The sequence below is a fragment of the Telmatherina bonti genome (genome assembly GCF_933228915.1).
Source record: "Telmatherina bonti genome assembly, chromosome: 5".
Classification (NCBI taxonomy): Eukaryota; Metazoa; Chordata; class Actinopteri; order Atheriniformes; family Telmatherinidae; genus Telmatherina; species Telmatherina bonti.
In genome coordinates, this window is record NC_136623.1 from 32,960,132 (window position 1) to 32,983,022 (window position 22,891).

Here is a 22,891-nt window from a genome sequence, read left to right on the forward strand (position 1 = left end):
TTTTTTTATGGTATCTTGTGAAAATATTCACTTATGGGGAATTATTGTGATTTTGCGCTCTCCCAACCTTTAGGGATGTTTGTGAGGTTTGATTATTACGGCGCGTCTGCCACTTTAAAAGTGCAAGATATTAGTAAAAATGAAATAAAAAAGAAATTTGATAAAAAGAAAAAAAAAAAAACCACAGTGAACCTGAAAAAGCACAAGTATTCACACTAAAGGCTGCACTTTCATAGAGCAGCTTCTGAAACAACTAAAGTCTCTTTAGATATTCAATCTGAGTGCATGCAGGTTACATGCATCTCTAAAATATTCCGTTTTTTTAAAAATACATTTTCCACAATATCAAACCAATTGTTTGACAGTGAATAATTTCTGAAAACCAAAGGATTACAGGAAAAATCCAACAAACAATAAAACAAAACAAAGAAAACAAGAAAAGGAAGAAGATGACGGCATGAAGCTACCACCACCGTGCTTCCCTGTGGGAAAGCTTTCAATATGTTTTTAATAATAATCATATTTCTTCAGAAATTAGTTGATAACTTTGTGTTATTTATTTTTTATTTTCCTTTTTGGTGTTGTACACTCTGGGATCATATAAATCTGTAAATCAAGCGACATTATGACTGCACAGTGCATTGAGGGAAATAAATGCTCAACCAGATCTAAATTGAGGGAATAAACCCAGACGTAGAGCATACGTTTGCCGTCTGCATACAACGATTTTATTTAATTTGTTATTTAATATTTTATTATCGTTTTTGTCTGTAAATCTTAAGATATTTTTCTTAAGTGGTCAAGTTTGTAAACTCTAAGGCTGTTTTGTGCCAAAACCAAAAAAGAAAAATGCCAAGAGGGACACAGCTTTTCAAGCAACTGCAGAGTGGAAATAGCCAGTTAATTAACTGATAAGGGATAAAATTAACAACATAATAAATCTTTAATAATTTTGGTAAATAACTGATTAAGTCATTTATGAATCAAAGTAACTGCCTCTGGGTACAGCGGGGCAACTCGGTGGATGTGGAAGTGCATCATCAGCATGCATCACCACTGTGCTGCTTTAGGTACGCTGCAAACAGTATGGCTGACACGTCACAGATCATATCTTCTTAACAGGCCTTCAAAAGGACAAAGCGTGTTGCACAGATTATAAAAAAAAAAGTATTTGTTGTATTCTGCGACGGACAGGCGCCCTGTCCAGGGTGTATCCTGCCTCTCCAATGATTGCTGGGATAGGCTCCAGCTAAGGGTCCTATGGAGTATCTTAGCTGAAGACTGCACTCTTCTGGAAGATGCCTGATGTTTCTTCAGGTATCAGCTGGCACCACTTCCCCAGCGAGGGGCTCCCAGTGCTGCAATGACCTCCACCTTCCAGGTTTTTTCTATTTCTTCCTTGCATCCTTGGTATTTCTCTAGTTTATTGAGTCCCTCTGTCGTGATATTTCCATAATTGGGGATGGCTACATTGATCAATATGGTTTTCTTTTGCTGCTTTGCTATGATCCATGTGTCCAGTTAGATCTTACATTGCCTGGACAATGTCACGATGCAAATGGCTGCCCTTCCTAACTCTGCTGTGCTGGAGGCTTTTCCACTCACTGTTGCCTATTCAATGCATGCCGAGGATAGAAGATCAAATCAAAGAGAGGATATGATGCAATGTGTTGATTTCCTTAGCATATTAATCATTTTTCTTCAACTGGCTTTTATGAACACTATTATTATAAATCGGACTGTTGTGGATTGTATAATTTTAATCAGATTATAATGGGTCCAGTGAACTGGACTGAATTGAACTCTTTAAAAATACCCTGATATGAACTGAAATTAAAGTGGAACTATTATGTGCATTTCAGGCTAATTTATTTTTATTTCTGACACCAGAAGGGCTGGGATTGATCGAGTTATTGTCACAAATCGCTTTATTTACTTCAGACCGACCCTCTCCGTAGGCTGTCAGATCAGCCTGTGGGCAAAACGAGTGGATTGAGACTCTTCCGCATTAAGCCCCGCCTCCCGCCACTGCACTACATGGGGAGCGCGCACCGCACCTGCTTTTGCCGTCATTGTAACATCTCATAAACAGAAGAATTAGGCTCATATGAACTCAATAAAAAAGCAAAATACAATGTCAACACGTAGCATACAGCCCTACATGTTGGAACCTGAATCAGAGCCTGAAAACGAAGTGGAAAACAGCAACCCACAGCAACGAATGCAGCAGGATGTCTCTCTTTGGTAAACTCACCAGCCATCGTTGGAAATAACTTTATCCCACGTTTTCCACCTGCCTGATGTATTTGTACATGCCCTTGTTAACCAGTAGAAGGTAACCAATCACCGAACCTTATCCCCCGGGACTCACAAGGATTTCCAAGTAGAAAAAAACTCTCTAAAACGACGCGTTTTTCGTCACCATGGAAACCGAACGGAAAGAGTGCTGGAACTCAAACTGAAACTCAAACATGCGTTTAGGTGATAAAAAAATGGTGCCGTTCACATGTCTGATGAGGATTCAACACTGTAACACTGTAGAAAGCTCAGAAAACTCAAAATACCATAATAGGACTCCTTTAATTACATGTAGCTTTTAGAAGGCTACACGACTATTTTTTATTCTTAATGCTAATATTAGCATGGAAACGTGTTTATGATTGATGTAATAACTTAAAACCTGTGACGTTGAGGAAACACACTCTAATAGGCACCATGTTTACCACCTTAGCTAGCTATGTTTGCATGCTAGCAGTTGTTAACAAGCATTTTGTGAGTAAAGGATGGGAATGAATGCGACTGAACAACAACAACAACAGGAAAAAAATCAACCAAAGAGACCTTTAGACATTTCATAGAAGACTGTTTGCACTTTTATTTTGTCGAGGAAATATGTCCATGAAGTAGAGACTTCTACTAGCTTCCACGTAACAAGCAGAGAATGTTTATGTTCATAAATACGCTCTGAAATGGATTAGTGTTACTAATAATTAAATGTGAATTAACCTGCTACTATACTAAAAGAGCATTTCTTAAAAAACCGACAAAAAGAAAACTATCCCAGAGCTTCCTGTGGGAGCAGAGCAGCAGATCAATTCACATTCAAGCAGTTTGACCTTTTTTTTCCTCTCTAGCTCACCATCCATCTCTCCCTGCCATCTGCGCCATCTGCCTGACACATGACGGGACTGATACCCAGGGTTCCCAGGTGGGCTTGTTGGGAAAAATCCAGGCTTGTCGGAGCAAAGTTGAGCTAAAATGTTAAGCGTGTTTTGTCATGTTGCGCGGTTTTCTGCTGTTTATCTTTACAGTTTGACGCACTACGCAATAAATCTGCGGAAACAGAATGACTTAAAGACACAAGGAAAGGGATGGTAAAAGGCTGGCTGCAGATCTGACGCAGCCTAATTTAACCCCTGATTCTGCATACTGGCATTGGAGATTATTATGTAGTATGACTTTATACAGTAGACTCACTTTACTTCTAAGGCAAGCGCCAGGATCCCTGCAGCGATGGGAGCAGCACTGGAAGTTCCCGGAAAGTGTGTGACACACCCATCCCCAATGTTGGTTACAGTCACCTGGAAGATAATAAGCATATGAAGGGGAAAAGTGTATATGGTATATAGATGGAATGTGTTTTTTTTTTTTTTTACTTTTTAGATATAAAATGACTCTTTTCAGCTGGTAAAGCCAACAGAGTTGCCATAGTAACAGTTGCTGCTGAGTACATGTAAAAAACAATTTCATAATACTGATTAAAAGAGATGTAGCTCTCTCTGAGTACAAGGTGAATAAGGGCAGACACCTACAAGGTGCGGACATAGGTGACATGACTGTGATAAAACTCGTCTTTCTGATTCTACGGCCTTGGAGGTGGCGTATGGGTTTCTCAGTGTTACATCCGCCATCAACACTTCTGCTTCTTCCTCTTCCATTTTCAGCCACTACAGCCATGCTTTACCTCCAATTAACACTCATTTCTCAGTGTCTTGGTATGTGTCCCGCGCAATCACCTAGGTCATTTGGCAGCCCTCGATAAATATCACACCAGTGACTGCTCTTTAACAGGCTTCTCACAGCTCCAAGAAGCAAAACAGTCGGGCTGCCGGCTCGTACATATATATACATAGAGTATCTACATCTTGTATACAGTATATATATATGTATATATATAAATTGGCCTTTTACCACATCAAAAATATAAGTGCTGCATTAGATCTAAATAAAAAAAAAAAAGAGAGGTATATACACTACTCACAAAAAGTTAGGGATATTTGGCTTTTGGGTGAAATTTCACAACAAGCCTAAAATGCATTCAAACCTGTACAGGTGAACTTAATGTGATCTTCTCTAAGCTTTTAAATGCACATGTCCAACTGTTAAATGTTTCAATAAATTTTGCACAAGTTGCTGTTCTCTAGCAAGGAGCTTAATGGCAAAAATCATGGCAGGTGTGTGATCCTTGAATTGACCAATAAATGTCCTGGTTCAATTAGAGCTGGTGTTTAAACAGTTGTCCTCATCATGCTGTTCACATTTTGACATCATGAGACCAAGACGACACCTAACAATGGAACAACAGTCCCTTGCCATTGCGATGCTTCAAACAGGACGTTCTCAGAGAGAAGTGGCCACTGAGCTTGGAGTGTCACAGAGTGTCATCAGCAGGTTGCAACAGAGATATGGAGAGACTGGAAGAGTCACAGAAAGGCCTAGAAGTGGACGTCCTTTGGCCACATCCCGTGCTGATGACCGCTACATTGTGAACACTGCCCTGAGAAACCGGATGATGAATGCCACTCAACTCCAGGCACGTTTAAGAGAGGTGAGAGGCACCCAAGTGTCTCGTCAGACCATTCGAAACCGTTTCCATCAGCGTGGTCTGCGTGCTAGACGACCTGCACGGGTACCTGACCACACCACCAGGCACAGGCATCATCGTCTTGCATGGGCCAGGGAGCATTTACGCTGGACGAGGAACCAGTGGGCCTCAGTGCTGTTCTCTGATGAAAGTCGATTCACACTGAGCAGAAATGATGGCCGGCAACGATGTTGGAGACGTCAGGAAGAGCGCTATGCATCAGCCACTGTTGTCACCAGGCGAGCTTTTGGTGGTGGCGGTGTTACAGTGTGGGCAGGGGTGTCCACTTGGTACAGAACTGCCCTACACTTTGTGAATGGTACAGTGACAAGCCCATACTACCCGAATAACATCATTAATCCAGTGATTGTGCCCCTACATGAACAGCACAGGCCTAATTTCATCTTCATGGACGACAATGCTCCTGCTCATCGAGGCCGCATCATCAGGGAACGGCTGTTGGAGACTGGTGTACCTCAAATGGAATGGCCTGCACTCTCTCCAGACCTGAATCCCATTGAAAACCTGTGGGATCAGCTGAGCCGTCGTGTAGAGGCTCAAAACCCTGCACCCCAGAACCTCAATGACCTGAGGGCTGCCCTTCAAGAAGAGTGGGATGCCATGCCTCAGCAGGCAATAAGTTGCCTTGTGAACAGCATGAGACGTCGTTGTCAAGCTGTAATTGATGCTCAAGGGCACATGACGAGATATTGAGACATTCAAATTTTTTGTTGTGGTGTAACTACCATTGTTGTTACCTTTTGTGTTGAATGAATTTTTTGAGATGAGGAAATCAGTAGTGCATCCTTCTACTTAAATGTCTTACTTTTATGATATTATATCACTGTTGCATGAACATATTGCATTTTCCATAAATTTCACCTGAAAGCCAAATATCCCTAACTTTTTGTGAGTAGTGTATGTGGATGTTGATGTTGAAAGGTATCCATATACTAACCAGAGGCAGAGAGCCACCCACACCGGCCCCTGACAAAGTGACGGCCATGACTCCGGGGCAGGGCTCACCAAAGTAAGCCGGCTCCCCGGTCTGAGTGACGGCGCCGATAGCGATGTTGTAGATGGAGTTGACATAACCGTCTGCACCGCAGTGGTCATGCTGTATTCCACCATTACCTGCCGCCCACACAAAGATGCTGCCCTTCCCATGACGGCCCTGAAAAAACAGATTGAGAGAGAAAAAGGATTGAAATTGATCTATAACATTACAGTGATGTAACAATTTCTACAAGTCTACCCAGAACAGAGTTTCTCTTTATCAGTCGTTGTTTCTGCCGATATGTAGCTTTATGTTGCTAATTCATATGGCTGCTAACTTATTGGAAATAATTAAAGGGTTGTTTTTGTCCTAATAAGATATATTGTTGTTTCATGCTGAAAATATGAGAAAAGACAAGTTGTTTTTTGTAAAAGGACAGAAAGCGCTAAGAAAATGAAGGTTGCTTTCCACAAAGGGCTCAGTTCATACTGAATCCCTTGGATATCTAGCACTGGTACCCCAATAACATCCTTAAATCTCTGTTAGAATACCCCACTGTGCCCATTTTTACTTGTTTCCCTCCAAAAAGGCTGGCAACCCTTTCAGAAAAAGAAAGAAAGTACCTCCACATAAACCAAAGGAAATATTCTCAAAGGTCTTTCAATCCCGCCTTCACACAGTATTTTATTTATTCTGACTTCAACTGCGATGTATGAAGGTTTGCAAGCGAGTTTGGAATTTTTTCTGTGGAAAGTGTTTGAATGTAAAAATAAATGAATAATAGTGCGAGAGTGTGGTGGAGTGTTTCCATTTACAGCAAGGTAGAAGTACTGTGGGAAGGCCCAGAATGAAAAAAAAGGGGCAAATATAGATGCTAAGCCCTCCCTGCAATGTTCCAGCTGCTATAGAAATGTATTTAGTAAGCTGGAAAAGAAAAAAAAAAGGACAAATAATCCAACTCTGTGACATCTGAGCGCTCCACATTTTGTCCTTCTAGTCTCAGCTCTACTGGCAGTGTGACTGTCAGCTTCACATCTGACAGGCAGCGGTGGCAACTTGGAGATGAAAGCTTTGCCTTGTGAGTTCCTAGCCGGAGGGCCTGCTCTGTCAGCCGGTGCGGGCCGTCCATCTCTGCCCCATCGTCCCGCGGGCCCCAACTGCAGACGTAGATGTCAATGAAGTGAATGTTATAGGTCAGGGCGGTGGCCTCCATGGCATCCGTGACAGAACCATCCAGCAAGCGGATACCTGGACACATCCAAGAGGTCACAAACATCTAGGTTTGGAAGGAGTTCATAGAAATACCAAATCAGAACTTTATTTTATTTCTGCACACAAAGGCTCTTTTATGTGTGATACATCTTTAAAAAGAAAAAGAAACTGTTGCTGCGGAAGTGCAGCATTATTTCACCATAATGTGAGCAGACTTTCTGCAGCTGGACTGTGGTGGAGTGTGCTGCTGCCGCCTTTTGTCTGGCTCTGCTGGTTGCTGCATGTTACACTGATCTTGGCAGGAATTTCTTCCCATTTTATCAGCCTCCCCGTTGATTCTTCCAGACTGTTTCTGACGGCTTCTTAGACACATTTATAATCTCTCACTGACTATTTATTTATTTATTTCAGATGTAACTTGCTTTTGACTCTTAAATGAACTCTATATTCTATATCACTTGTTCCCAACCTATTTTCCTTGAGGACTCCATCCATGCACCTACTACGAAGCCATGGACCCCTTCCCAACCCTATGATGAAATCATGCTTGGTTTGGAAGACCTGTCCTTCCATTAAAGCTGAAGTTAAATTAACAAGTTTTTTTAAATAAATATGTGGACATTAATATCAACTGCTCTGAGTGTTCAAAGCTTTCGAGATCCCCTGTGTCTTTTTGGACCCCCTTTAGGTTGGGAACCAGCGTTCTTCACTGTGAGAGCTGCCTGTGGCTGTAAATAAACTGTGTTTTGTCCGTTCAAAAACTCTTTTGTAAATGTGACTGCATGTCGCAATGAGTTTGCAGATAAACAAAGGTCAAATGGAGAAAAATAAACTCTGTAAAGTCCTTTTACAGTTAATCTCTGTGTGCTCTTGCTGTATTTCTGATCCATCTGCACTGGCATCATTGCTGGTTATTTGGGAGAAAATATCAAAAGTTCACTGAATGAGGTAAATTTCTGAGTGAATTTAAAGACTGTTAATTCTCTCCAACCAGCAAAAGACAATCTTACAGTCACTTTTGTTTAGTCCTTTTCTCTCTTTTATTTTTCTTGCATTTCTGCGACGGTGGGCATTTAAAACAGCCAGTGTGTATTTATCCGTTTTCCAGCATGTGAGGAGTAACTCTGCTGCTACGTCGTGCAGCGTCTCGGATGAAAAACGTTGTATAGTTTGATTTCTCAGCCTCGGCACGCCGCTGGGCAGCAATTGCTCCAGAAATGCACATGATAGATGTCCCTTTGTCAACAATCAAGTCCAGAACACAGAGTTTTAAGGTCAAAAAGTTACGTAATGCGTCTTTAAAGAGAAACGACAAGGGTTGAAATTCAATGGAGTCTACATCATTTACAACCTTGCATGAAGAAGCTGCAGAGTCTGGCATCAGCAGCCTAAGCAAGCATGCAGAGTTGTCATTTAAAATCAGTGGACAACAAAGACACTACAGTAGCACACAGAGAGGAATCACTTTATTTATTCACCTTTAATTTGCTTTGTGAGCACCTGTCTGTGGGGTTTCGGCCTAAGTTAGCATGCAGACAAAACAACACCAACTAGTTCAACCAGTAGTGCAGGAAGTTTTAAGTTGCTCTACAATTTCAGGCAGCAGCAGCTTTCACTAAAGAAACATGTCCATCCACGACCAAAGAAGAGCTCAAAGTCGCAAAACTGTGTTGTTAAGATGCTGGAAGACACATAAAAGTGTCCTCACTCCAGTTTGTTGGCTGTTTTTGTTCCAAGTGTTGCTTCCGACGGCCGCCCTGCTGCTGAGATTTACAAAACATGCAACTGCGATAAATAGATGATGAATATGTCTTGAAAGCTGAATGAAAAATTCAATTCACCCCAATGTTTATCATTTTAAAAAGTAATAATCAAGTTGTCATGATTTAATCCAAAGTAACAACTTGGAAAAAAAACTTTGGTAATGTCTGGAATCTGTAGTTATCTGCAGCCAGTTAATTGCTCGATGCACCAAATTTAAGCCAGTAAGTTGCACAGAAACTGACTGAACAGAAACCTGCACATTTATGATGTAAAGAACATAATTTTTCTCAATTTTCTCTGATTGGCATTTATATCACAAATGCAAGATCTTTTTTCAGTGTGATCAGCTGGTATAGTACGACGGCATGACTGTGCTGATATGTCGACGTGTGCATGCAAAGCTTCTGATTCAGTATGACTCTTATTTTTATTTCTTCTCAGGACAAATAACACAGCACAACACTGAGTTGCTTTCGCCTCAGTAATATAGTCTGGATATTTGAGTTCGTAGGTTGGAAACAGCTTCACGTGACTCCTGATCAACCGTTGATGTGAACAGAAACTAGCTGTCAACAGCTTCACTTCCAGATTGCAGGTTTATTCTTTCTCTGTGTTAATTCCAGCATAACATCATCTGTTATCAACAAGCAGTGCTTTCCCTCCTCCTCTATGCTTGCTGTTCTCTCTGCAGTTTCTTTCCTGGCATGTGAGGATACTGAACATATAATGTATTTCACTTTACAGCTGTGCTTTCTGCAGTCCAGAAGTAGTTTTCTGCATGTACCAGTGATGTGCACATAAATTAGGAAAAGGGTACATTAATGTCATTATATATATTTTATATAAGATATATTTTAAGGTCAGATAAAATATAAATAAATACAGAAAATCACCACAAGATAAATACAAAGATGAGAAAAAACATTTTGCTAACATGTGTGCATGATTATATAAAGCTACATGTGTAGAAAAGTGAACTAAAACAATACTAAAGAACACGTTACAAACGTTTCAAACGAAACGTCCATTGGAAAAATAAGCCAACATGCTGCTGTCATCGGCCCTCAGCAGCTCAATCAGCATCTTTCATGCGGGTCTTACCCCTTCATCTCCTCTGCAGCAGACTCTGTTTATGACCCAACAAGGTAAAATTGACACTAAGTGCAGAAAGAGATTCCAGGTCTTGTCTCATGAACTGTTTGCTTCTCTTTTTCTGTCACTTCTGCAACCGGCTCTCATCAGTCTGTCACAAATGATTGGATGTCAGGGATGAAAGACAACAGAGCAGAGTTCAAATGTCAGAGTTCAGCCGAGGTATTCCTTGAATTTCCCATGTTTTTGTGCTCACAGCATGACGGTATTAAATTAGACGTAAAGATCTGAGAGCTGCAGGAGATCTTATTCAAACATCCTTATAAACTTGTGTGTTTTTTTGCCACTTTATTATATCCTGTAAAAATCTTGATTTGAACAGAAAATAGTCAATTTTATGTATTCGGTTCATTCATCCCATACCAACGCCCTGATGGACCCTAAAAAGGCCATTACTGAAGCTCCCACTAAAAAAGATGAGCTGTTAAATGGGGTCAGCACGGCTCGATAGCAGCCAGGCACCGTGTTGTATTCACATGAACCAAATGCCACACACACACACACACACACACACACACACACATAATGCACATATCTGCAAATCTTTCTGTCTTATTCAAGACATATTTCTGATTTCTGCCAATAAGTATTCTCTAACAGACATACGGATTCTCGCGGATAGAGCTGTTATTTACATTGTTTCCAGCTGGGATTTGAAGACAGGGGAAATAACACAACTACCTTTTTTGTTGTCTCTACATTTGAAAATGCTTTAGTTTAAAACCAAAAAACATTACAGTTTAATTCTGACCCAACCCGAAGATAACATCAAGTTTTACATCATATGCAGTAGAAGTCCAGTTGAAGCGAGTTGCTCGCCTCAAAAACAGCTCAGCTCGTTGGAGGACGTGGTCGTTTTTCTGACTAAACGTCATCTTATTTATATGTTTTGTTTTGTTTTTATTTTTGTCTTTTTTTCTTGTTTTTGTTTTCAGATTTCATTATGTTCAAATAAACTTTTTCAATCAAATCATATACACGTCACAGCAGAATATCGGCTGGTTAATGTCTATCTCAACTCACTATTGTTTCAGTCTTTCAGTCACTTCTTGTATCATTTTGTCAAATTCTGGGTCACAGGAAATCTGCAGCTCATCCCAGCAATTATCAGGCAAGAGGTGGGATACACCCTGGTCTGGTCACCAGTCCATCACAGGAATGTAGTCTTTATTGTTTCATTGATTAAATTCATTTTTATTTAATAGTTTAGGCAGCGAGGCTCTGTAAAGTTAAATTATGTTTGATACAAGTTTATTTTGTAATACTTGTTGGGCACTTGCTCAGGTACACCCGTTAAACTGCTGTTGATACGATCAGCTGATCAGCCAATCACACGGCAGCAACTAAATGCATGTTGTTGTGCAGATATGTTCAAAATGACTTGCTGGAGATTAAAATAAACATCAGAATGAGAGAAAGAGGGTGACTGAACATGGCATGGTTGCTGGGTTTTACAGAGAATGGTCTGAAAAAGAGAAAACATCCTTTGAGAAGCAGCTGTCTGGATAAAAATAGCCTTGTTGGTGTCAGAGGTCAAAGGAGACTGGGCAGACTGGTTGGAGATGACAGAAAGACAACAGGAAGTCAAATAACAACTGTTCCAACCAAGATATAAAGAACATCTCTGAACACACAACATGTCCAGCTTTAAATTGAATGGTCTTCCGCAGCAGAAGACCTCACCGTGCGCCACTCCTGTCAGCTGAGGCTGAAATTTACACACACTCACCAGAACTGGACAACAGAACATGGAAAATGTTGAATGATCTGATGAGTCTCAGCTCCATATTCATGTGGTAGGGTCAGACTTTGGTGGAAACATCATGAAAACGTGTCATCCTGACTTTTATCATGGTTTCAGGCTGCTGGCCAATGGCGTGTGGAATATTTTCCTGGCCCCTTGGTACCACCATGCCATGGTTGGACCACCTCAGACCACCTGAGTGTTGCTGCTGACCATGTCCATCCCTTTCTGAGCACAGTGTAGCATCTTCTGATGGAAACTTCCAGCAGAATGATGCACCATGTCACAAAGCTCACATCATCTCCACCATGACGATGAGTTCACTGTCCTCCAACGGCCTCCACAGTCACCAGATCTCAGTCCAGCAGAGCAGCTTTGGGATGTGGTGGAACGGGAGATTCTCATCATGATGTGCAGCAACTGTGTGATGCTTCATGTCAACATGGAGTAACATCTCTGAGGAGTGTGTCTGGTAAAGTGGCCAGTAAGTGTAAGTTGTCTCTCTATTACACCAAAGATAAAATGAAATGCTTGTTGTATTTTACTGGATGTCCATACACTTCACTAAGTTTGATGACAATAATACCAGTAATAATGCCTCGTTGGAGGGTTGCAGAGTGTTTCTGAAATGCTTCTTCTGCTATATCATATTCTTGGCTGATGCATCCTCCACCCACTGTCTCATAAGGCTGTACTGTTTTCCTCACCTCCAATCCTGGCATTGAAGGCGATGCCCACACCACAGTAGGAGTTGTTGGCCTCCATGGCAACTTCCCCTGCACAATGGGTGCCATGACTGAAACCAGAAGGGAGGTTAGAGGATGTTAGCCGCATGCTGAGACTAAATATGCAGGGATGAGAGTACTCTTTTTTTCTTTTCTTTTTTTTTGGGAGGTGTGGGGTGTGTGTGAGGAGGGGGGGGTGTAGGGTCTTTTGACCTGAACAAAAACCATAATTGTGCCAAGACAAATAATGAGATACATCCTGACTGGTGACAAACTGGAGAGCTGCAGCTGAGAGGAAAGAGTCTGCAGAAGACTTCATTCTCATGTGAAGCAAAATAACAATTCTTAGCTTAACATGACTCATTTAAAAACAATTTCACATTTCAAATTTAAAAAAGAAATCATCTTATTGAGGAAGCCCTCCCTAATCAGAAGACGTTTCCTGGTAACACATGGATGTTATCGTATCTCCCATCAGTTACTTGCTTCTGAATCAAAACTGTATCTTGGCATCGTCTGTGATAAAAGTCAAACTGTTATCCACTAATATTATACATCATTTCATGATCAGACTTTCAATCCTGTTTCCTTTTCTGCACTTTTTTTTGGATCATAGAATTGATTTCTCTAAATGAATTCAGTTTTAGTAAATGGCAGTTCTAAGCCAGCTAAACTCCCACCAGTGGATAAACTGGTTCAGCTGCTGTTCACTTTACAGCAGATACACTGATTCATCCACTTCTTTTCACTCTTATTCTCATTTCTGGATGCTCTTTGATAAATTATGTCCCGCGAGAGAACAGCACAAGGACGATGGTCGCTACCTGTTCTCCTCATCTCTGACAGGCATGGGATCATGAGACAGACCATGTGAGGCACGCAGGTCAAAACTGGCGAGGGGCTCCTGCGAAAGCCAGACAGAAAACAAATGATGCACGCTGGAGGACAAAGCAAAACTCTGGACACAAAACATCAGCACGACACGACATGACAGGAAATGAAGGAATCCCTGGAAGAACTGGTGATACTGGCACTTGAATTAGTCTGTCAACATATTTCCTCAGACTGACGGCAATCACTGTCGCAGATGAGATGCCTCTGTGTGGTTTATGTGTGTGCCTCATAAAAGTGAGCATGTCTGAATGACTTGCCAGTGTATATAGGCATGGCAGGAGTAGGAGGAGGAGGATGTCTTGGCAGCACACTGTACAAGAGCAATTATGTCTCTCTCTCTGCAGCCAGGCTTATCCATGCCAGACAATCTGCTCTGACAAAGTACAAGTTGGCCTGTGTGCTTCCAGCTGCCTATAGGATTATAAATGACAAGGGAGGACCAAACAAAACTGCCACCACACATATGCTTTATGGCTGGCCAGAATAACAGCAGCTTAACAGCTTCATCGCCCTGCGAGACTTTATCGTCCTCAGTTTGAGGTGGAAAGTAAAGAAAGTCAATACATGGATTTCAGACTAATGAAAAAGCAGATGTGTTTGTGCGATGCAAACGGCGCAGACAAGTTTGCAGTGAGACAAAGAGAACATGTCCATGACTGTCTGATAGCGCTCAAATTCACTTAAGCTGAGTTCATTTTGAGTTTACTTACAAAGTTTCTCTTCAGGTCCTTGTTTGTGTGATCTACACCTGAAAAAGAAGAGAGAGAAAAAAAGAAAACGTTGGATTTGCTGAGAAGGATTTTGAACTTCAAACCAAACTGAGAGAGGCAGATTATACTTCCTGTCTCTACAGGATAAAACCTTGTTACACTGTGGACAGTTCCTCTCCTTTAAAACAACCTCATATTTTATTGTCACAATCAGTACCCTGCAAAAACTGAAATTTAAGTCAGATTAAAAATCTTAAATTGAGTACACATATGCTTATTTTTATTAAAGGTAAGGGAATTCCTGGTTTTTATGCCAGAGAATTCCTCTTGTTTGACTATTTTTACTTGTTTTGGGAAGTCTTGACAAGCCAAATTTTCTTGTTCTGTTGGCAGATAATTTCTCTCATTTTAAGCAACATTTACCTCATTTTTCTATATTTTTTTCTTGTTTTTCAAGGCTGAATTTTTTCAGTGTATTATTTATTATTTTCATTCAACCAGACATTAATCTTAAAGTGGTCCTGAGCATTAGTTCTTCAGCTTTTTTTAAAAAAAAATGTTTTAAAAGATTTTATTTGGATCTTCGCTCCGTTTCCTTTCAATTTCAGTCCAGTAGATGTACCTGCTCATTTCTGGTTGTTTCTTACCCCATTGATGTTGCTCTGTGAGTTATTTAAGAATAAAAAAATACATCGATATGAAATGCAAAACTTCAGTTTAACAGCCATATTATAATAAGTTTGTAGGAAGGTGATTCCCAAAGGAGCCGTTAGCTGAAAATCTGGTACATCTCTGCATGCTGCGCAGCGTGTCCTTGAAAACAAAGAGAGAGCTGGAAAAGAAGAAGATAAATGAAAACGTGTTGGGCCTGAAAGATTATTTACAGCAGATGAACTGGATCTGACAGTCTCATAACGTCCACATAAAAACAATGGGACAAAGACCCGACAGCGGACCTGACAGATGCATGTAGACCTTATCGGAAATGCTCTCTGAGGAAGGCTGTCAGGAAGCCATTTCTAAGGGAAGGAAACTGGAAGAACAGGCTGAGGTATGTCCAGAACTGGACTGAACATCAGTGGCAGCAGGTCTGATGGAGGGATGAAACCTCCCCAGAGCCCTGACAGCAACGCTGCTCAAGCAGTTTGGGATCATCTGGCAGAAAATTCCAGAGGAAAAGCCTCGAGAACCATTCCTGAAGACGATTTATTGGAAATTACAGGAAAGATTGTCTAATCCAGTTAAATCTGTGACATTTCTGATCCAGTTAATATTTCGCATTTCTATACAAGTTTGCACATATTTCCCTAGCAACAAAGAAACGGGGCTCAAGACCTTTGCACATTTATGTTCAGCGTGCTTCTTATTGCTTCTGAGATGAAACCTCTGTTTTCTGTATAAGAAATGTGACTTTCTGAGCGTCCACCATGGTATGAAACAGCCAAAGTGATGCGAGAGGCTTCTCTTGCACGACGGACTTGACATGATTAGTTTCTATTAAGGACTCTGATTCTGCGTTATGTGTTGATTTTCACAGTCTGTGTAAATAAAAGGCACATCTGTGCAGAGGATTCAATCTGATGTGTGCACACAGGAGGGAAAGCACAGTTTATTCTGAGCCTGCAGGGCAGCAAGAGAGGAAGTCCTGATAATATGATCAATGTGGTGATTAAACGCAGGAAGCCTAAAAGATTGAAGGGCGACGATGTTTGCAGAAAGAATCAAAGGATATTTGGTGCTCAGAACCACGCGTGCCTTATTAGAAATGTTTTGTGCATTTAGTAAGTTCTAAGTGCACTTGTCATGTTATTATGTTGCACGGAGGAATGGGAAAAGGGCCGTTTTGAGCCATTTGAGCTTGCTGTGTGGCAGACAGGTTATTAAAATTTTGAATATTGAGTGCCCTCCTAATTGGTGCAATTAATTTGCCAGAGTGAAGTGCAAAGTCATTTTTTTAAAATGAAGTTTAGTCTTGATTGGTGCTCCGCTCTGAGGTGTGACACGACTGATAGATGAGTGAATGAACAAATGGGTTGAAAATAATCCAAATCCTCCCCCGACATTCGTTTTATTTGTACTGCCATTCTTTTCACTTATTCTTTTCTCTCACCCCACCCCTACACCTTCCTGGCATCTTTTCATCATCCTCTCTTTCCACATCAGTTGCCTTTCTTTGGCTTGCCTCCCCCCCTCCCCTATCTCCCCCTCCCTCCTCACTCCCACCACCACCACCTCCATCTCTGCTGCAGCAGGGCTCCTGTGGTCTCAGCGAGAGACAAACGAATGAGGGCCCCAGGAGGGCCGCGTCTGCTCTGCTGCACATCACTCACTCTCTGTCTTTCAATCACACACACACACACACACACACACACACACACACACAGAGGACCTGCCCGCCTTTGTCCCATGCAGGCACTGCCTCCGGGTTGCCATGGTAACCCGCAGAAGGTTTCACCGTTGCGGCCTGATTGTGCAGATCAGGCAGGATGTAGCCCTGGGTGGGTGACGCCTCATTGGAGCCTGCAGTACTGTGCCATACTGAGCCGTGCCACACTGAGCCGTGCCAGGCCAGGTCAGCCTGCTACATCCGAGCATGGGCGCTTTATTCTCCGCATCGTCCCTTCCTCTGGATCTGTTTGCTTTTAACTCACTTTCTCATTTACAGTCAGGCTTCATCGAGTTTCTTTTGTCTAGTCCGTGTTTTTTCTTCAATCCTAACTTTAACTCTGCTTCTGATACCAAACTCACACCTCTGCTCTTATTACTCCTTTTCTCACATGAAAAATGGTTTCCCGAAGCCTGAGAAAAATCCAGTTCAGTTTGTGGAAGTGACTTCTGACGATGCAACAAAAAAAAGAAACGAAACAAAACAAACAACAACTTTTCCAAGTTTTTTTTTTTTTTTTTTGTTTCATGTTTTGTTGTTTGCATCTCTTGGTCCTCCAACTTCCTCCCGAAACAATCGATTACTCTACATTGCTCCTTGTAATGTGACTCGTCGTTGCCGGAGCTCATCTCTCACCCACTGGAACTTGGACTGGTCGAGCCCCCCCTCCCACTGCAACCCTGTATGGGATTAAACTGGTAGAGAGAATGAATGGATAGGTGGTAACTTCCTAAATTCACTGGAGACATTTAAGTGTTAAAGTTGCATCATTTGGAGCAAAGTGGTCCAAAATCAAAGCGAATAAAAATAAAATAAGAAGATATAAAAATACAAATATTTTCCTTTAAAGTAAAAACAATTTCTAGTCTGAAATAATGAAATGAATTAAGTCCCTGGCTGCTGGCAGGAATGACAATCTGCAGATTTTGTCATTATTGTTGCTTTTAGGTCCATTGTTGCTGCGGCTGCAGTGTAGGAAGGGTGCGAGAAATAAGAAATTACAACACACAGATAGTGTTTCTTTGTTTTTTGTTTTCTTTTTCAAATTTTGCTTTTCTCAAGGAAGCAACAGAAAGATTTCACTGTTCCTTTTATGAGACAAATTATTCACCACGTTCAACATAAAACCAAATACTACTGCTCAGCAGGTTTCTTGTCTTTGGTGCACAAAATCGTCCTCATATCGAATTAACTTAAATAAAAGTAAAGCTTTTTTTTTTAATGGAAAAAACTTCCTTTGGTAAATCATAACAGCTTACTTTGTTGATTTAATGAACTCAAATGAAGAAATTGTACAACAAACTCAAATAAATTGCTTCCATTTGTGATTAGAATAAGTTCACTCGTTAAGTTAGACTCGAATCATTCCGTATTAATGATGCAAAGGCTGCAAAAACTCACAAGTACATATTCAGCAGGAAGTTAACCCTTTGGGATTGCTACTCCATAAATGTTACAAAATGTCTAATAGTTTTTGTTTGAACCAAGTTGCTGTACATGGAAGGACATGTTAGCCTGTTGGAGGCAACGGCACAATGGTGCTCACATCAAGGTCTAAAGCCAATCGATGGAAACATCTTTGGCAATTAACTTAAAGATCATGGAGCGGTGGAGAGTAAGACTATAACTGTGGTTGAACCATAGACTGCATATAAAGAGATGGACGGAGCCTCCATGACGTCACCTGTAGGATTCTGAAGAGCTGAATTGAAGCTCGGTGGGCGGTTCCTACCGTCGCCATGTTGGCAGTGTCATGCGCATCATTTCGCCCGGAAAATACAAATATGGGCAAAGAGGTGGAGCTGAGAGGCGAGCATCATGGTGGATGATTGACATCGAGTGAACTCCAAGCTTTCTGTAGCTAAGAGCTAACCGAGCTAACCCACAGATAACAGGAGCTAACCAGCTAACGGAGGTAAGCGGGCTAAAGCTAAGTCACGTTGTTAACCGGCTAAAAACCGCGGTTGTTCTACGTTCTTCTGACTTGAAGCCGGAGATTGGTACCTGTCAATCAAAAGGACACGCCCCTAAATATGCCGAACTTTGAGATTAAATTACTTTTAAACGGGCGAGTTAGAATAAAATTCACTCCCCCCACAGTTGTCATGAAGGTAAACCTGACCTAATAAACCGAAAATGGATTTTAGAACCAGGCTGTAAACATGTTTATTTCCGCTCTGAAGTTGGTCTTTTTAACATGGGAGTCTATGGGGATTTGCTCCCGTTTTGCAGCCCCTAGTGGATGAAGGGGGAACTGCAGTTTTATGCACTTCCGCACAGGTTTCATTTTTAACCGCCGGAGGTTGCCGCTTGGGTTGAACCCACCAGGGTGTGAGTATGTCACTATCATAAGTGTGTGTGTGTGTGTTACACCTGCATGAATGGCATGTGGTACGGTGATAATCAAGTTACAAATGACAAGTCAAAGTGTTTTTAATATTGTTTGTCACATTCACATTAAAACATTAAAATGACATAATCAACATGAGTGTAGAGCTGGAAGACGCAGCGGCATCGGGACGGCGACGCGCATAGCGAGAGGGGGGGATTTGTCACTTCGTCAGTTTGTGTTGTCAAAACATAACAGCCTCAAGTATTTTCAAGGATGACTCAAGTAGGAGAATGCATTCAGCCAAGTGCGTTCACTCAGGTAGCACCACGCCATAAGTACAGCTATAAACACACTCAGACACAGTCCAAGGTCCTTGTGTGTGTGAGAGTGAAAAGCTACGTCCCACAGTTAGATGGAACACTGTAGGTGGTGGAGCCAATGCAAAAACCCTCCATGAATACAAATGCTTTGAACCTGGCTGACCCAGTCCAGACTGTGATTGTGCGCCTGTGTGTGCGCGCCCATTTTCTTCCCTGCATGTGTGTCAGCGTTCAGCGACAGCAGCTGCACTCTATCTCTTTGCTCCTGCAGCATTCACGTCGGTCCTCAGGGTCAAACACACACGCACACACACACACACACACACACACACACACAAATCAGACATGGAGATGTGTCGGAGGCCATTTTGAGCCGACGGCGAGTCGTGCCTAAGCCGCTGCAGAGAAAATGAGCCGACATCACATCAGAAGAGGCCCCCGCTACACCTGATCTGCCTCCTGCCTCACCCCTGCCCCCCCCCCCCCCCCCCCCCCGTTGGGCCGGCTCTTGCTGTTCGGCTCTCCTTTGTGGAAGTTACTGTACAGCAAAGCGGCACAAGTCAACAGGCTGCCACAGAGGCTTGAAGGTGAAGATGGGGAGAGGTTAAGGAGGAGGAGGAGGAGAAAGGCGGGAGGGTGGAGGATGTGCAACACTGATATCAATATTTCTGTAACAAGCCCACATATAGCTGATCATTTTTGCATAAGCGAGTAAGAAAAAAAAAAAAAAAAAACAGTGAGTACATGTGTGCGATCCAGGGGTGTGTATCACCACCCACTGAGGGTGACACTTCCTGGCCCTACACCTCTGTCTCATTAATCAGCCCGGTATTTAAGAAGGACTGGAGTGGACACTTGCGTGTAATTATCTGCCTTTGTCAAGTGTTTGTGTGCAGGAGTGCAGTCGGGCTTTAGAAAGCGAACGGCGATGAGACTAACGTTGGGGAGACGAAAGGTTTGATGACTGCTACGAGATGGAGAGTTCGATGCAAAGATGAAGAAGGAGGCAGCGTGGGTGACGGAAAGCCTGGAGCTGGCGAGCAATGGGAGGAGAGGACATGAGGAGGAATAGAAGGCAAGCAGCAAAACAAGAGGGAGAAGGACCGCTGGGAGAGGAGAGGGAAGGAAAGATGGAAGAGAAGAAGCAGAGGGAGGTGTGGACGGAGTAAAAGAGGGATGTGGTGATGAAGAGAAGGGTTGACTTCTAAAGTGGAATATTAGTATTCAAGCGGCGGCCTTTTTACCCCACCCACGCCTCACCCAGCTGCCCTGTCAGCCCAGCGGCCAGCTCTCAAAACACAGCTTTAAGTTCAAGCCTGAAATGCTGGTTTCAGTGGAGATCTGCTGCTCAGAGAGAAATCTTTGTTTCTCCGGAGCGTGTGGGCTTCAGCTCTCTGCTGCTTCTTTTAACTGGTTTCCTTTTTTTTTCACAAATTCTGAAGTAAATTCCATCTGCAAGTTTAAGCATGATCTGTCAATCAATGTATAAGAACAACTTGAAATTTCTTGTTATTCAAATGACTGTGGATCCGAACTGTGCCACACACCCACGTTCACTAACAGTGATCCAGGAGCGTAAAGACAGAGCAAAAAAGTGAAGGAAGGAGAAGAGGATGCGTCATGCTGCAAGGACAAATGGTTACTTAGATTTGGGGTGTAAATAAGAGGCTACCAGCAGGTTTGCACAGTTCAGCCGGGCTGGGACCACTATAGATGGTGAGTTTTCGATCTGGGAAAACCAGATGTTTATTCATGCAAAACACACGATGATGTAAAATCAGCTTTAATCTGGTTTAAACAAGTTTCCTATGATGTAAAGAGTGAATTTACACACCTGACCCAAACATATTTATCTGTTGAATCTCATGTTATTACCATCGGTTTTCAGAGACGCCTGTTATGTCTGTTTCTGAGACGTTTGTTCTCAGACAGGAATAAACACACTCTGCCCAAACCAAAATGCTTAATAACAAGTGATGGACAGAAGGAGGACCACTCACGTCAGCAGACCTGAAGAAGAGATGGTTCTGATAGGTGTCTTGTCTTGCTTTTTTCAGATAAATATGCAAATAAAAATAAATATAAATGACATAAATATATGTTATATATAATACATAAATTATATAAACAGACATGAGAAGTTTGAGTGTATGTTGATGTTGAGAGGTGTGTGGCGAATGTGTGCGTGAACGGTCGCTGTTAGTGTGATGTGTGTGAAAAAGAGTATAATCAGGTCTGAGTTCTTTGACTTGTTTTATACTTTGGTCTATTAATGGTATTTTATTTTTCATATATATATATAGACATGTATACATACTTATATATATATATATATATATATATATATATATATTTATATATATATATATATATATATATGACATTTTTGTCATTTTTATTGTTTTTTATTGATCTTTTTACTTGTCTTCTTGTGCATTATAGCAGCAGAATGATGGTCTGGCTACTGGGTTGTTTTTTCCCTTCTTGAAATCAACAAAAATGAAAAGGTTTTATTTATTTATTATTCATTATTTTGTTTTTAATCTACAAAAATCAGCAACATTGAAGAATTGTGAGAATCGCAATTTAAATCGAATCGGCACCCAAAAAAATCGAAATGGAATCGAATCGGGACAAGAGCATATCGTCACAGCCCTAATATATACCCTCGACCAACCTGGATTAATTCCCTCCTCATATTCCCAAAACTTTGGAAAAATCATTGGGCAACTTCTTCCATCTCAAAAAAATGCTCAAAAACTCTCCTTCTCCACCTCATGTCCTAATTACTGCAACAGCATCATTTACAGTTCATCCTCCAGAATGTTCCCATCCCGCAACAAACCCAACTTTGAACGCTCCTCACTTTCAGAGCAATCCAAAATCGTCCAACAGAACTCACACCCAGAGCTAAATGGCATGGCTGCAGCGATATATTTACATAATGAAAAACCTTCCAATGTAAAGTAATTTACTTTAGTAATTTTGGACTAATAACATGCTGGTAATCCTTTTCTCCTCCTTATGTATCACATCTATGATCCTGATGGCATCCTGCTGCACTGTCTGCTTGTTCGACTTCCCTTTCTGCCCATTACACTCCTTCCCAACTCCTCCTCTGGTCTCCTTCACTGCTTTGCTCTCATTTGACTAATTATATTCACCGACAGTGGTGTTGACAAATTCATTTTGAAATCCATTAGTCCCGTGGCGTTGTTTAAACAATGTGCACGTTAATGTCCATTGCTTTAATACTCCTGATTCACATTCTAATAGCGTCTGATAAATCAGGTTATCTACGACACCTTCTACACACCGTGAAGAGCGGAAATTAGAGAATTATTAACTAGCCGTGGTGCTCTGTCGTGTCCAGGTGTGTTAGGAAGAAAAGGAGAGGAGATGACAGAGCCGTGGAGGGAGAGAGAGGAGAAAAAAAAACCAAAAGAAAAGGCAATGATAGTGAGAAAACAGACAACGGAAAGAGAGATGAGTTAAAAAAGACCAGAGGGGAGAACAGAAAGAGATAATAAGGAACAAGAAGAGCAGCAGGACTGAGGCCATGTAGATAAGCCAAAGACAAACACTGAAGACGAGGGACTAAAGGTTTAATGTAACAGGAAAGAGAACCAGTGCAGGATGAATTTATGAACAGTACGTTTACACACACACACACCTCTAAACCTCACATGTGACATCATACACAGCCAGCCTAAAGGTTTATCAGCTGGGCTCAAGCTGATAAATAATAACAAACATAAAAACTGGAAACTGTTTGAATGCATGTGTTCTGA

General features: G+C 41.6%; 1 protein-coding gene across 1 annotated transcript in view; it reads right to left on the reverse strand.

The window, feature by feature from the left end:
• Positions 1 to 22,891, reverse strand: part of LOC306756437 (proprotein convertase subtilisin/kexin type 4-like) — a gene marked incomplete at both ends in the record, with an annotated part of 271,266 nt that overhangs the window by 127,353 nt on the left and 121,022 nt on the right. Inside the window, 6 exons of the mRNA XM_079241166.1 lie at positions 3,478 to 3,581; positions 5,823 to 6,038; positions 6,937 to 7,109; positions 12,441 to 12,529; positions 13,283 to 13,362; positions 14,063 to 14,100. Of these exons, the coding sequence (XP_079097292.1) occupies positions 3,478 to 3,581; positions 5,823 to 6,038; positions 6,937 to 7,109; positions 12,441 to 12,529; positions 13,283 to 13,362; positions 14,063 to 14,100 (700 nt within the window). The remainder of the gene's footprint in view (positions 1 to 3,477; positions 3,582 to 5,822; positions 6,039 to 6,936; positions 7,110 to 12,440; positions 12,530 to 13,282; positions 13,363 to 14,062; positions 14,101 to 22,891) is intronic.